Raw genomic sequence first — 15,471 nt, forward strand, 5'->3', positions numbered from 1 at the left:
GCCAGTTATTGTTATGGTTAATCTAATTGTCAGACCAACAAGTCCTGAAGGTTACAGCAAACCTCTCATTTAACTGATCTGAGTTCTCATAAAAATGTTTTACCGGTACTCGCAGATCATAATTCTGAGTCAATTGCTTTCTAATTTTTTTCTTCACTTCTAGCAGTTTGACCAGTTCAGGCTGCATAGAGTGTAAAAAGAGGAATAAAACCACTGTTTGCTATTAGTTTTAGCCCTGTTACCTGAATCAATTAATCAAGCTCCTCTTCATGTCACATTTAACTTAATGTCTTATTTGCCATTTCTTTGTAAATATGCTTAAATACATAAGCAAATTTAAACCGAAATTGACAGACGCAAGAACAATTTTGTTATACATAGCTCAGAGATTTTGTACAACAACAAATAAACCTGATGGACCATCTTTACCGCTCAAGTGCTGAATCAAGCACAAAAAAATAATTATCACTGCAGTATTCAAAAATACATCATAAATAAAGGGAAGGTACATGAACTAATACTTACAGAGAGAGAGTAAACCAATGCAGCAATGCCTAGAGGTGCACAGCACAGCATGGTGAAGATGGAATAGCATGTGTACTCTGGCGCTGGATTGGCCAGTGGAACTGGATTGGACGGCACAAAAACTGCAGGCTGCACAGCAACCACAGACTGTCCTTGATATGACCCTTGGGCAGAGGGGCCCTGGGGGGCCGGATAACTTGGAAAGGAGGTTGGAAATCCAACAGGATTGTTCTGGAATGTTGGTGGTTTTGCTGCAGGCTGCAACATCACTGATTTCTCAAATGAACTGCAGGCCCCTCGAGTCTGATTGAAAGTCTGGCTGGGATCCATTCTTCTGATTATTGGAATTTGATTGTAATTTTCTTTTTGCCTTGTGCTCTGCAGAGATGTATTACTGTACTCTGGTTAGGTCTTTTCTTTTCTGATGAAGGCAGTCAGCAAACATGAGGTGATTTGCATGATGTAGGGGAGGAGTGATAAGAACTTTACCACTGTTTCCATCAAACTATGTGACTGCTGGCGCCACCTTGTGGTTTAACATTTACTCTTGATGAGATGGGCTACATGTAATATCAGCAGGAGTATTTCACCACACCCAAGCATTTTACATTATACAGAGAAGAGTAATACATCTTTCGAATCTGTAAAGACTCTACGTGCACTCCCAATAACAACAAAACAGGCTTTTATAAAGTAATGAGAGCAAACATGATGCGCTCTCTTCCGTCTCGGTCTGTGAACTTGAGCGCGAAACTCCATGTATATCTTTGCCTTACAGACATTAAAAATGTATCTATATAGAGTGAAATGTCTACTTTAAAATGCATCAATTCAAATGGAAAACAAATTCTCAGATTATGTAATTCGTATGAAACATGCAGACAGGCACATCCACTACTGTAGAGAGGAGTCAGCGTCACTGACTTCAATACAAAGAAAACACCAGTTTATCAAATAATTAAAATGTTAATGCAGTCTCCTTACTGTTTTTTCTTGACACATTAATAATTACTTCTGCCGGTGCGCTGTTGCAAGCTTTATGCGTGCGCTTGAGCACTTATACACTCTAAAAACTGCTGGGTTAAAAACATCAGAATTTGGGTTACTTTGGCAACCTAGCGCTGGGTCAAAAGGGGACGAACCCAGCGCTGGGGTATTTTAACCCAGCATGCTGGGTTGCTTTATTATGGTTTAAAATTACTACATTGTTAGGCTAAAATGATCCCAAATCGAGCTAGGCATTAAACCTACAAATCTTGTTCATTTTAAAATCACACAAAGAATGACTTTCAAAAGGTAAATACTTATTAAAAACAAGAGAAAACGGTCAAAAAGTAACATGCATGTAAGAAGAAATTCATTAAAAGCATTGCTTTGACCAGCATTCATCCCAGTCACCGCCGGTTCTTCATCAGTGGCCTAAAAAGAGAAAAACATTTGAAAAAAAGAAAAGATTTAATTAAACTATCCATTTTCAGGTAGAGGTGCATCCACATCAGCAAGGAAAAGTAAATAGTCTGTTTTATAATTTCATCCACTGTGTAGATGTTTAATTTCTCTGTCTACCACGTACTCTACAGCCAAATTTTCTGCTTTTTTTTATTTATTTTTTTATTATTGAACAATCCTTAAATGTACTTCAACTTCAACAGAAAGATAGAGAACAGAGAGAGATAATAATAATAATAATAATAATAAAACAAAATACATAAAACGGGCTAGGGTTTTCCTTGTAAACCATATTCTATAATAGTAGAAAACAGATTTATTGCATTCTTCCCCTTCATCACCTTAAGGGCTTTTGTATACAAAACAAACTCATTATGAAATGCACACAAGGTTGGTTTTACTTGCAAGTATTTGGATTTGTGTACATAAAACCTTCCCATCATAAGGATGCTATTAACCAGAAAATCATCTTTGCTATTGACCATTTCAAGTCCATAGATAATGTCCTTTAGGATGAAGCTGTCAAGGTGATGTACCTTTGGATAAAGCCAGTAATGAATATCAGACCATAAAGCATCCACATACATACAATGAAAAAACAGATGATACGTGGTTTCAATGTCATCACAGAAAATACATTTATTAGAGTCAAATCCAAATCGAAGCCTCAAGTACTCACTGGATGGATAAATCCCATTTAAAATTTTAAAATGAATTTCTTTAATTTTAGGAGATAAAGGAAATTTTATATATTTAGTTCTAAGAGTATGAATGTCATCTTTTTGGAAATTATATGAAATTGAATTTCTGTAAACTACGATAGGATAAGAAATGTTGTTAAACATATTTCTAATACTCTTGTTTGAAAGTTGACCTTCTCTGAATTCCCAACCTTCAATTAATAGTGGAGGTAAACATAGGGTCATGGGGTTAGAATAAAAGAGAGTTTCTTTGATTCGACAAATAATAGAGTTAGGGATAGCTTTAACAATAGATTCAAATTTAGCCCGATTGCAACTTAAATATTTAACACAGAAATTCTCGTATGACATAATACCACTATTCTCCATTAAATGGGACACTGACCAAATACCTTTCTCCATCCAGTCCTTGTCATACAATGATTTGTTTCTAACTGTATCTATTATTCCATAATGGTGTATTGTGTGGTGTAAAATTATGTTTATATAAAATCTTCCAGTATAACAAGACCTGTTGGTGAAACTGGGATAATTGAACTGGGAGACGTTGAACAGTGAAATCACAACTTAGCAGAAACTCCATTCCTCCTAATTTCTTGAATAACTCTCTGGGAATATGAAACCAAAAATTGTTATTGTTTAACAGGAATTTCAACCAATTAATTTTAAGGGTCCCATTTATAGAATCAAAATCAATAGCTTGTAAACCTCCATCTTTATATTGTTGTATCATCTCTACTTTTTTAATGTAATGTCTTCTTCCAGATGTAACCAAAATTAATCTGATTTTTTTAATAGCTCTATTTGAAATAGCAATTGTGTATACTGGATAGATTAATCTTGAAATGCTTTCCATTTTAGTCAAAAATATTCTACCTAATAAACTTATATCTCTCAATAACCAAGAATTGAGCCTAATTTCAACATTTGTCTATTATTTTCGACACATTCATAAGTTCATTTTCAGTGGGATCTTTTGAGATAAGCATTCCTAAGTATTTAACTTTAGATTTTATAGGGACGTTAAAAGCCTCAGTTAAGTGACATTGATGGATTGGCATTAATTCACACTTGTTCAAATTTATTTTTAAACCAGAGGCCTTAGAAAAAGTGTGAATAGATTGTAGTGTTTTGGGGACCTCTGATAATTGCTTTAAGAAAAAGGCAGTATCATCTGCAAATTGACTGATGATTACTGTCTGGCCAAGTACCTCTAATGGGGCTATTGTTGAGTTAGCAGCTCTGTGGTTATAATAAAAAGAAAAGGGGAAATAGGGCAACCTTGCTTTATTCCACAATTAATAGAAATTCTGGGTGATGTGCCTCCTGGTAAGGAAACAGAACTATTAGAATTTTCATACAGAGATTTTATAATTTTTCTACATTTCTCCCCAAAACCAAACAATTTTAAACACTCAAAAATAAAGGGGTGTTCAATTGAATCAAATGCCTTATAAAAGTCAATGAAGAGAATAAAACCATTGTCTTCTATTAGATGTCTGTAATCTAAAAGATCAAACACTAAACGAATATTATTGTGTATAGATCTTCCCTTCATAAAGCCAGATTGAGATTCACTTATAATTTTGTGTAAAAACATTTTTAATCTATATATAAGGGTTACAATTTTATAATCAGTATTTAATAATGTAATTGGTCTAAAGTTATCTAAAATGTTGGGGTCTTTATCAGGTTTAGGGATTAAAGTTATTATACCTTGTTTCATGGTGGATGGAAATGTCATATTTTCAATTGCTTCTTTTAACATAAGCATAAACGGTTATTTTAGTATACTCCAAAAGTGTTTATAAAAGTTTGCAGTAAGGCCGTTACACCCTGGAGATTTGTCTAAAGATAAGCTACCTTTATCCAATTCATCAAAAGTAATATCTGCATCACACAGTGCTACAAAAAATCTATTCTTGACTTTGTTACATTATTTGATTTAAACCAGGAACATTGTTTCGTGTTAGGATTGTCACGTGTGGTGCGGAGCAAGGAGCGCACGACGAGCGGAGACGATTCAACAGTCTTTTAATATACAATCCAGGAGTAGCCAAACGTGGAGAACAGCACGCACACCTATAAATGAACTAATATCCGACAATCAGACACACTAACACAGGAACTTATAAAGGGACAGATAACGAGGATGGACAGGTGCACACAATGACTAATTAAACTGAATGGGGAAAACTAGGTCACAGGGGAAAACAGAAAACCTGACATGTAACAAGGATATTTTTTTCTTTTCTTTTTTTATTGGCCGCTGAGCTATTAAGCCTGCACATAAAGCACTCCAATATAAATATTGGAGGGAATACGTTGATCATAAGTCAGTTAGCTTTAAATTAATTTAATCTTTTCTCCAAAGCTTCAGGTTTAGTAGTAAATTCCAACAAAAGTGAAATTTTATATGTACATGATTCAAATAAAAATGGTGTTGATGGAATTAAAGTTAAATGTCAGGTAAAATATCTAGGTGTTGATATCTGCAGATCTGATTCAGACCGTCTCCATCACAATTTTCAACCAAGGCTAGATAATATAAAAAAAAAATTATGTTGTTGGCTGCAGAGAGACTTGACTATTTATGGGAGAGTCCTGCTGACTAAAGCTGAGGGCATATTACGCTTAGTTTATCTTTTTCCCTTTATGTTGATCAAAAAACTGTCAAATCTATTAACTCTCTGATATTCTGCTTTATTTGGAAAAATAAGACAGAGTGTGTTCAAAGGAAATCTATGATTAAAAATTATAAGGAGGGTGGTTTTAATGCGTTAGATTTTAAAACCATTAACCAGACTTTCAAAATTAACTGGATTAAGAATTGTTTATCTAATGATGAGTTACCCTGGTTTTGGATCCCTAACCTAATCTTCAAATGTTGTGGTGGCCTTACATTTTTATTGTCCTGTAACTTTAAGTGTAGTAAATTACCTACTAAACTCTCAAATTTTCATAAACAAGCCCTAGAATCCTGGAAGTTTGCTTTTATACATAATTTCTCCCCGCACACATGTATTATTTTGAACAATGAAAATATATTGTCTGGTAATAAATCACTTTTTTTCATTGAATGGGTGAATCAAAATATTTTTGTTTGTTTCTGATTTATTCAATGCTCAGGGAGACATTCTTTCTTTTCCTGATTTTGTGTCTTTAAAAGGTGCAACAATCTCACCAAGAGATTATAATAAAGTGATTAAAAGTATCCCTGTCAGTTTAAAAACTTTGTTTAAAGCACATTTATGTTATGGCTGTGTAAACAATCATTATACTACACTTGCATTTAATGGAGTTTATGTATTAGACAAAAAATGTAATAACGTCTTTTTCAGAAATGCCCTATCTTCAACTCCAGGATGCCCTTCTAAAGCACAATCTAAATGGAGAATTGTTAAATATTTCAGAACATCCTATCTAAAATTTCCTATTCTTCCCAAGGTAAAAGAAACACAGTTTAAAATATTAAATTATATATATCCTTCCAATAAATTTCTGCACTCAAAATTTAATTTTGAAAATGTGCCCTGTTATCTATGCAAAAATCGATTGGAAGATACAGAACATATATTTTTTACATGTAGTTTGTCTCAGTCTTTTTGGAAAGCATTGCAGGACTGGATGGTAGAGAAGCGTGTGGTTGCTGATAGTTTCACTCTAACCTTACAAGATGTAATGTACGGAATAACCAAAGAGTGCTCTGTTTTGCATGACTTGATTAATAATATTATATTATTAGCAAAATTCTTTATACATAAATGTCGCTATTTTAAATCTCCTCCCTTGTTTATTGTGTTTAAAAATGATTTAAAATACTTTTTAGATGCCCTTAGTAAAATGAAAAATCCAAAGGCAGTAAAACTGTTTAATTTGTTTGCATTATATAATTTGTTGTAATTATATTTTCTTTTTATTATTAGAATTATTGTTGTTATTATTTATTTTATTTATTTATTTTATGGTATATTTATAATATATTTTATGGTATATTATATTTATTTTATTTTATGTTTCTTTTCTTTTTATCTTGTGTTTTTTGGAATATTTTGTAATATGTTTTGTCTGGAACTAATATGGTATTATTGTGTTAAGCCTTCCATACCAGATTCTTTTTTTGTATACTAGTTAAGGCCATTTTGTATGGAAGCCCGTTCCCGCCACCTTAAAAAAATATATAATTATGTAAGTCATAATAATGAGATACTTTCTCATAATTATGACTTAGTATCACGTTATATTGAGAAAATTTCTCGTAATAATGACTTATTTTCTCGTAATAATGAGATACTTTCTCATAATAATGACTTATTTTCTCGTAATAATGAGAAACTTTCTCATAATAATGACTTATTTTCTCGTAATAATGAGAAACTTTCTCATAATAATGACTTATTTTCTCGAAATAACGAGAAACTTTCTCGAAATAATGACTTGCTCCTAAAGAAAAAAAAAAAAAAGACTTACTCGACGCATGCGCAGTGCATGAGTGGCGGCACGCTAGCGACATCTGCTGGTCAAAGCCATGCAGGAACACCGCAAACATCGCTTGTTCTGTAATCTAAAACTGTATAATATATCATTAAATAACGGTTTCAGATATATTATCTGCATGTAGTCTTGTTAATTCTTCAGCATCCCACACCGCTTCTTGCAGGACAAACGCTTAACCTGAAAAATGCTTAACGTGGCTTGAAGTGCAAAGACAGATTGAACCAAATTCAGTACATAACTTAATGATCATGCATACTGTATATACAGACATTCAGGTGGACCCAAAATATGAATGCAACGCAAAACAGCAACTCTTATGCAGCATTTTCTATAACGGTTTTCTATAGGAAAACGCTTAACATGCAACTTTGGGTGTTGTGTTCAAATTCTGGGTTCTTATGCTTGCCTGTATGCATGATCAATAATACTGTATCATGAATTAGGCATTGTACTTTAAGCCACATTAAGCATTTTTCACGTTCACATGTCCTGCAAGAAGCGGTGTGGGATGCTGAAGACCAAGCGGTTGCTGTGGTAACGAACAATGATGCTTTGTGCTAGCGAGAGGAGATTGGGCTACTGTGGGCTTATGCATTTGATGCATATGGAAAGTGACCGCTAATAAAAAACTAACAAATCATCGAAATGAACGTCTATTCGTTAAGTTTATATGGCTTTCATTTCTTCATAAAATGCGTGTGATTTTTGTTGGAATACATTCCTCTATATCTGAAGCCATGAACTTCATTGTCTGGCAGAGTAACAAAAGACTACATGCAGATAATATATCTGAAATCGTTATTTAATGATATATTATACAGTTTTAGATTACAGAACAAGCGATGTTTGCGGTGTTCCTGCATGGCTTTGACCAGCAGATGTCGCTAGCGTGCCGCCACTCATGCACTGCGCATGCGTCGAGTAAGTCTTTTTTTTTTTTTTTTTTTTTTTTCTTTAGGAGTAAGTCATTATTTCGAGAAAGTTTCTCGTAATAATGAGTTATTTTCTCGTAATAATGAGATACTTTCTCATAATAATGAGAACATTTCTCGTAATAATGACTTAGTTTCTCGTAATAATGAGAAAATTTCTCGTAATAATGACTTATTTTCTCGTAATAATGACTTAGTTTCTCAAAATAATGAGTTATTTTCTCGTAATAATTAGTTATTTTCTCATAATAATGACTTAGTTTCTCATAATAATGACTTATTTTCTCGAAATAACGAGAAACTTTCTCGAAATAATGACTTACTCCTAAAGAAAAAAAAAAAAAAAAAAAAAAAAGACTTACTCGACGCATGCGCAGTGCATGAGTGGCGGCACGCTAGCGACATCTGCTGGTCAAAGCCATGCAGGAACACCGCAAACATCGCTTGTTCTGTAATCTAAAACTGTATAATATATCATTAAATAACGATTTCAGATATATTATCTGCATGTAGTCTTTTGTTACTCTGCCAGACAATGAAGTTCATGGCTTCAGATATAGAGGAATGTATTCCAACAAAAATCACACGCATTTTATGAAGAAATGAAAGCCATATAAACTTAACGAATAGACGTTCATTTCGATGATTTGTTAGTTTTTTATTAGCGGTCACTTTCCATATGCATCAAATGCATAAGCCCACAGTAGCCCAATCTCCTCTCGCTAGCACAAAGCATCATTGTTCGTTACCACAGCAACCGCTTGGTCTTCAGCATCCCACACCGCTTCTTGCAGGACATGTGAACGTGAAAAATGCTTAATGTGGCTTAAAGTACAATGCCTAATTCATGATACAGTATTATTGATCATGCATACAGGCAAGCATAAGAACCCAGAATTTGAACACAACACCCAAAGTTGCATGTTAAGCGTTTTCCTATAGAAAACCGTTATAGAAAATGCTGCATAAGAGTTGCTGTTTTGCGTTGCATTCATATTTTGGGTCCACCTGAATGTCTGTATATACAGTATGCATGATCATTAAGTTATGTACTGAATTTGGTTCAATCTGTCTTTGCACTTCAAGCCACGTTAAGCATTTTTCAGGTTAAGCGTTTGTCCTGCAAGAAGCGGTGTGGGATGCTGAAGAATTAACAAGACTACATGCAGATAATATATCTGAAACCGTTATTTAATGATATATTATACAGTTTTAGATTACAGAACAAGCGATGTTTGCGGTGTTCCTGCATGGCTTTGACCAGCAGATGTCGCTAGCGTGCCGCCACTCATGCACTGCGCATGCGTCGAGTAAGTCTTTTTTTTTTTTTTTTTTTTTTTCTTTAGGAGCAAGTCATTATTTCGAGAAAGTTTCTCGTTATTTCGAGAAAATAAGTCATTATTATGAGAAAGTTTCTCATTATTACGAGAAAATAAGTCATTATTATGAGAAAGTTTCTCATTATTATGAGAAATTTTCTCATTATTACGAGAAAATAAGTCATTATTACGAGAAATTTTCTCATTATTACGAGAAACTAAGTCATTATTACGAGAAATTTTCTCATTATTATGAGAAAGTATCTCATTATTACGAGAAACTAAGTCATTATTAAGAGAAAGTTTCTCAATATAACGAGATACTAAGTCATAATTATGAGAAAGTATCTCATTATTATGACTTACATAATTATATATTTTCTTAAGGTGGCGGGAACGGGCTTCCATAGTATTAAAGTCCTGTGTAATTGCACAAATAAAAAGGCTATTAGAACTCATAATATTGTAAGCAGGTATGCTATTGTATAAAGTGAGGCCCCCAAAAAAAAAAAAAGTTTGTAATTTTATTTATTTATTTGTCTATTATATTTTGTTACTGTCCTCTGGCACTGTTTCATTATATTAATGTTGTTCATCTTTTTCTATGTTTCTTTTACACTTGAATGTTTCTCGTTGTATTGTTCTGATGTAAGGCATAATAAAAAAAAGAGTATGTTCCTGGTTAAGACTCAAGACATTCTCAACAGAGCCACGAATCGACGAGTCACTATGGAAACGGACGCTAAGAAAAAGCGCACCATGCTGTTTCTTCTTCTTCTTTTGTTCAATGGTCGTTTACATGTTTAGTGCATATCGCCACCTAACTGATGGTTGTGTAATCACCCCCCCCCCCCCCTTTGAGACCTTGAGAATATGACTTATATTTTTAGTTTGATGCTAATTATATATTAAGTCATATCATATATGTATTTTATTATAGAAATACATTATAGAAAATGCCAATCCATGTGTGAGATGATAATATAAAATGTAATAAGTATATCTAATATAATAAATTAAACATTAACTTGTCATAGTGTTTTATAATTTATACAGATAACTGTTATATATGCCAACAAAATAACCATATTAGAATAATATATTACCTTATTTATTACTGATATTAGCGCTATACATATTCAAGTTTATTTTATTTAAACTCAACAGAATCATGTGTGATTGGTTATAATGAGCAGTGCTGTAGAAAAACGCGATGTGATCATTTATTAAATATAAAAAATATTATTCGGCTTTTTTTTTTTTTTTTGTATTTTGGAAGCTGCATTCAAAATCCACTCAAAAATCTGAGGGGGCACGGTTGAAATCGCGTTCTGGGAGTAGCGGTAATTCGGCTGGGCCCCCCTCTGGTCCAGTGCCCTGGGCACGTGCCCAGTAAACCCGTGCATTAATCCTCCCTGATGTGTATTTATGTGTACATAATAAATATACACAGTACACATACATTATGTAAACAATGATGTTTTTATTGTGTTTTATTGTTTTAGTTAGCTGTATTTTTTAGTTATTTTTAACCTAATCAAAATAACAAATAATAATAAAATAGATTAATTGGAATGCACAATGAAAAAAACACGATTTTTGAAAATTTATAAAAATTTAGTTATCTGATTTTGCAAATGAACTCCATATATATAATATTATTGCACTTTATTTACTTAGTTTTTTTTTAATATAACAATAAACAAAATAATAAAGTGTGATAGTATAATACATAATTTTAAATATTGTAAAATAAAAACTGAGTATTAAATACAAATACAATTATTATATAGTAAACTTAAAAATAAAATGTTAATATTTACTTATTTTTTATATTAATTTTCATCCTTTTCAAACTTAAAATCAGCAGGCTTTTATTTTGGCGGGTTGCCGCATTTTCAAAATACATTTGCTTGTTTTTTTATATTGTCAAACGGCGGTAAGTTGTTTACTTCCACACAATTAGGGCAGGTTATCCTCTTTCATGTGCCATTTTCATATTGTTTTATATTGACGACGGCTAAGTAGTTAGCCAGAGTGGTTTTGGCCCATACGGAGTGATTTTGTTAGGTGTGTATTTAAGTGTGTGATTTAACCCGATGCACTTACGGATTGTGTCTTTTGGTGTTTGCTGTGTAATGAAATTGTGTATAATTGGCGGGCACATGAACAATTTTAAGGTGTTGAAACTCTGCTGAATACTTCCTGCTCGTCGACTGTTTATTTATTGTAGGTCATTTGTCAAATACATTATTAATTGAAGTATAGGCCTATATGTGATAACCATCTTAACCTGCTGCTTTGCCCTTTTGAGGTTTTAATATTATAGTATTATTGTATAAGAATAAAAGTGCCATTTATTTATTAACGTTGTCTTGAGTCTCCTGCTATTGATGCCCAGATAAATGATCTGGTCCAGTCAAGAACCTTGTGGTCTCTTTATCTACTCCTTTGACATTATTTTGGAGTTACAGATGGGACTCTTCACTAACACACAGTAACAGTCATCTGAAGGACGGGTGCTAAACCAAAGGTAAGCTTTTTAGACATGACCAAAGTGTTGCGTTCAATGAGTCAGATTTATTCAGTCTTTATTTTTGATTCACTCACAAGAGATGGCTTAAAAGAGTGATTTGTTCGGAAATATGAATGGAGAGTGCTCAGGTGAGAACATAAATGGTTATAAAAAGAAAAAGAGCAAGTTTTAATGCATAATCAAAAGGCATTGATAGTCACAGCATGGTTATGAAACATAGGATAATCAACTATAAAGCATGTTTTAGCTGCATATAATTTTACACTAGAGATCAAACAGACTTAATATTTCAGATGAAACTGCAAATTCATTAAAAATTATACTTGTCACAATTTTTTTGGAGAGCCCTTTATCTTCCCATTCCTGGTGTCCAACTCTGATGTCCTGAACAGTTATGGATTTGATTGGTTTTTACTGTTGACAATGATGAGAGTGACATACAACACCAAGATGACTATGCCAATACCAAGAGCAATATTGTTAAGAGTGAACGCCATTTTGGAGCTGCTTTCTGCTAACTGTTGTTGTCCAGACATGTTGGCATTCCGAGTCTGTGAAAATAAATGTGAAACAATGTCAGTTATTCCACTTCTGTTTTTTTTACCAAGTGTGCTTTGTAGTTTTTACATTGTAGTAGTAAAGCTATGATGTGACCTGCACCGTGTTTCACATGATTCTTCATAAATCAAATGTTTTAACAGATGCTATTTCAAAATGATACACCAGCTTTTATGATCCCATTGTGACCTCTTATGCAACAATGGAAACACAGGGCAAGTTCAAAGGATCAAGACTTATTTGCATGTATGTGTTACATCCCGAAATGGGTTCATTTCCTTTATCTGAACCATCATGTATTGTATTTTTTATCTGAACTCGTTTAGTGTCTTTAATTCTTATACAGTGAACTATAGCATATTGCAGACCAACAAAAATATGCTGCTTATCTCCAGGCCAGAGGAGAACTGGCCCCCAACAGAGCCTGGTTTCTCCCAAGGTTTTTTTCTGCATTCTGTCACAGAAGGAGTTTTGGTTCCTTGCCGCTGACGCCTCTGGCTTAGTCAGTTGGAGACACTTAATTTCTAGTGATTATCGTCAATTTGATTTAGCAGAGACTATTTAAACTAAACTGAGCTAGACCATGACATCTCTGAACTTTAATCTTATTTTTATACATTACTGACACTCTATCCTCCAATTTGATACTGTTAAGTGCTTTGACACAATCTGTATTGTTAAAAGCTCTATATAAATAACGGTGACTTGACTTCAGTAACTTCACAGAGAAAGTTCATAGATGTGCACAAAGCAAAGGTTAAACTGGGACATTCTGTACTGCCATAACTCTCTCAATAAATTCACACCACTTACAGGAACAAAAGATGTTTGTTAAAATGGAGGCATGCATCTGTTTAGAAAATTAGGTAAATTTAGAAAGTCAAATCATCTTCATCCAAGCGTGTTCGTTATGAGGAAGTTACACTCGTGAACTTTTGTTTTGAAAGCTCACAGTCATGTGATCAGAACTGAACTCTTACGCTTTGCTCTCTTTTGTTTAAAATATTTGTTACATATTTAAACCAAATATAAACATGCTATTTTGAATGTGATCATTTACTCGCCTACATGCTGGACAAAAATAAAGACATTTTATGGTCCAAAGAAGAAGGAAAGTCATACGAGTTTGGAGGGGGGAGTAGCCTAAATGACGACATCATTTTAGGGTGAACTTTGTCTTGAAATTAAAGTGATTTTTGGGGAAAAGATTAATAGACCTTTACAAAACAAAAACAGTTACGATTTAATTAATAAAGGTTTAACTACAGACATTTGAATTTTATGATTTAACAAGGTTTGTGTATATTATTTGTATGACACAAATAAACCATTCGAAAATAGGTTAAGAAATGAACCAATGCTTACATTGCAAGAGAAAACCAGTGCAGCGATGCCCAGAGGTAAGCAGCAGCACAGCATGGTAAAGATGGAGTAGCCCAGGTAATCTGGCAGTGGATACACCAGTGGAGTGGTGGTCACATAAACTGCAGGTTGCACAGTGACCGCAGCATGTCCTGGATACGGTCCTTGGCCGTATGGCCCTGAAGCTCCATATTGCTGGGCTTGATAGCCAGAAGTGCTCTGGAAGTTCCCTGGAGGAGGCTGTCTAAAATGGTCCTGGTATGGTGGTGGCCCAGGCTGCAACAGCTTGGCTTTCTCTGACGCATTCCAGTCTTCTTGGGGCTCCATTGTTCTGTTTGGTAAATTTAGACGGTCTTATCTTCTTTGTGCTATACAGAGAAGGCACACCTTTGTAGACTCTGGCTTAGAGGAATCAAGTTTTTCCGGTCACGAACCTTGGATGTTATTATGGTCACGAGGAGATTTATGGGAATCGAATGGGAGGTGGATTGTAGGTGGAGCGATGGCGTTTCAGGAAGTGACAGCAGGTGTGTCAGATTTAGTTCCCTTGTCCTTGTTATCTGGTGTTATTTGTTGAAAAATATGAATTATTAAATATGCAAATACATTTAAAGCAACTTTTATTATATTTGTAACTATTTATTAACAACGATCTTTTCGCTCAAATAATCATCAAATCTAAACATTGTGAGTGTAAGTTATATTGCTGGTTGGTAATCAAAACCAGGCTCACTTACAGTTTCAGAAAGCATGTGGGCATGATCACATGTGGAAAACGTGAAATTCATGTGGGGTTTTTTAAGGGAAGACTTAATGTTAGACAGTAAAATGAGTGGTTTATAAACTATTTATTTTTTAAATGTATTATTTTTTAAGATTTTTATTTTTTAACATTGTCTCTCTGATCTTAAAAAAGCAACTATTGGTCAAAAATTAGAGCTAACAAAATGCTTTAAAGGGAAATATTAATAATTACATCCTCCCAGGGCAGGATTAACATAAGGGCTAGGCGGGGTGTATGCCCCAGGGCCCGAGATATGAGGGGACTGTTGATTGGTTGTGGAGTACAAGAAGTAGGCCTAGATTTATTGGCAAATTGAAGCACTAGTGTCCAGGTTCTGTGCTGTGTCTCTCAAAAATGTATGAGCAATGCAATGTCTTTGTACTTGTTTAAAATTACAGTTACAGCCAGGTATCTTTTAATCACCTTGGCATTACTGGAGCACAAGGGAAACAAACATCAAAAGCCATGTGATGAAACAACGCTACTTGATTAAACCGTGCAGCATGACAGAACAAGCTGGACCAGATCTATGATTATGGCACAGTGCTTGCGAACTAGATTGATGCTCTTGCTGCTCAGTTGAAATGATAACCAGTGCTTGATCCATTTGTTTTCAACACAACACATACACTATTATATGTGAACAAAGACTCTGTGGTAAAGCTTGATGAAGCCAGCTATTAGATGAACGCGTACAGTGAGTGTTAGATTGGGTGACATTTGTCAGATAAGAAAATCTTATAAAAAAAATTAATAAAATTCTCTAGGCTACATTAGAGTGACCACATGTCATTTTATTTCCATGTTC

At 34.0% G+C, this 15,471-nt stretch overlaps 1 protein-coding gene across 1 annotated transcript; it reads right to left on the reverse strand.

Annotated features, from left to right (window-relative positions):
- Window positions 1–11,985: 11,985 nt before the first annotated feature.
- On the reverse strand, window positions 11,986–14,350 carry LOC306878264 (synapse differentiation-inducing gene protein 1-like). Its single transcript, XM_079430499.1, has 2 exons — window positions 13,883–14,350; window positions 11,986–12,510 (listed from the first exon to the last, which is right to left on the reverse strand). The coding sequence occupies exons 1-2, from the start codon at window positions 14,204–14,206 to the stop codon at window positions 12,352–12,354; spliced, it is 483 nt and encodes a 160-aa protein (XP_079286625.1). The 5' UTR covers window positions 14,207–14,350; the 3' UTR covers window positions 11,986–12,351.
- Between the last annotated feature and the right edge of the window lie 1,121 nt (window positions 14,351–15,471).

This window comes from Barbus barbus (assembly GCF_936440315.1).
Source record: "Barbus barbus genome assembly, chromosome: 12".
In the NCBI taxonomy this organism is placed as follows: Eukaryota; Metazoa; Chordata; class Actinopteri; order Cypriniformes; family Cyprinidae; genus Barbus; species Barbus barbus.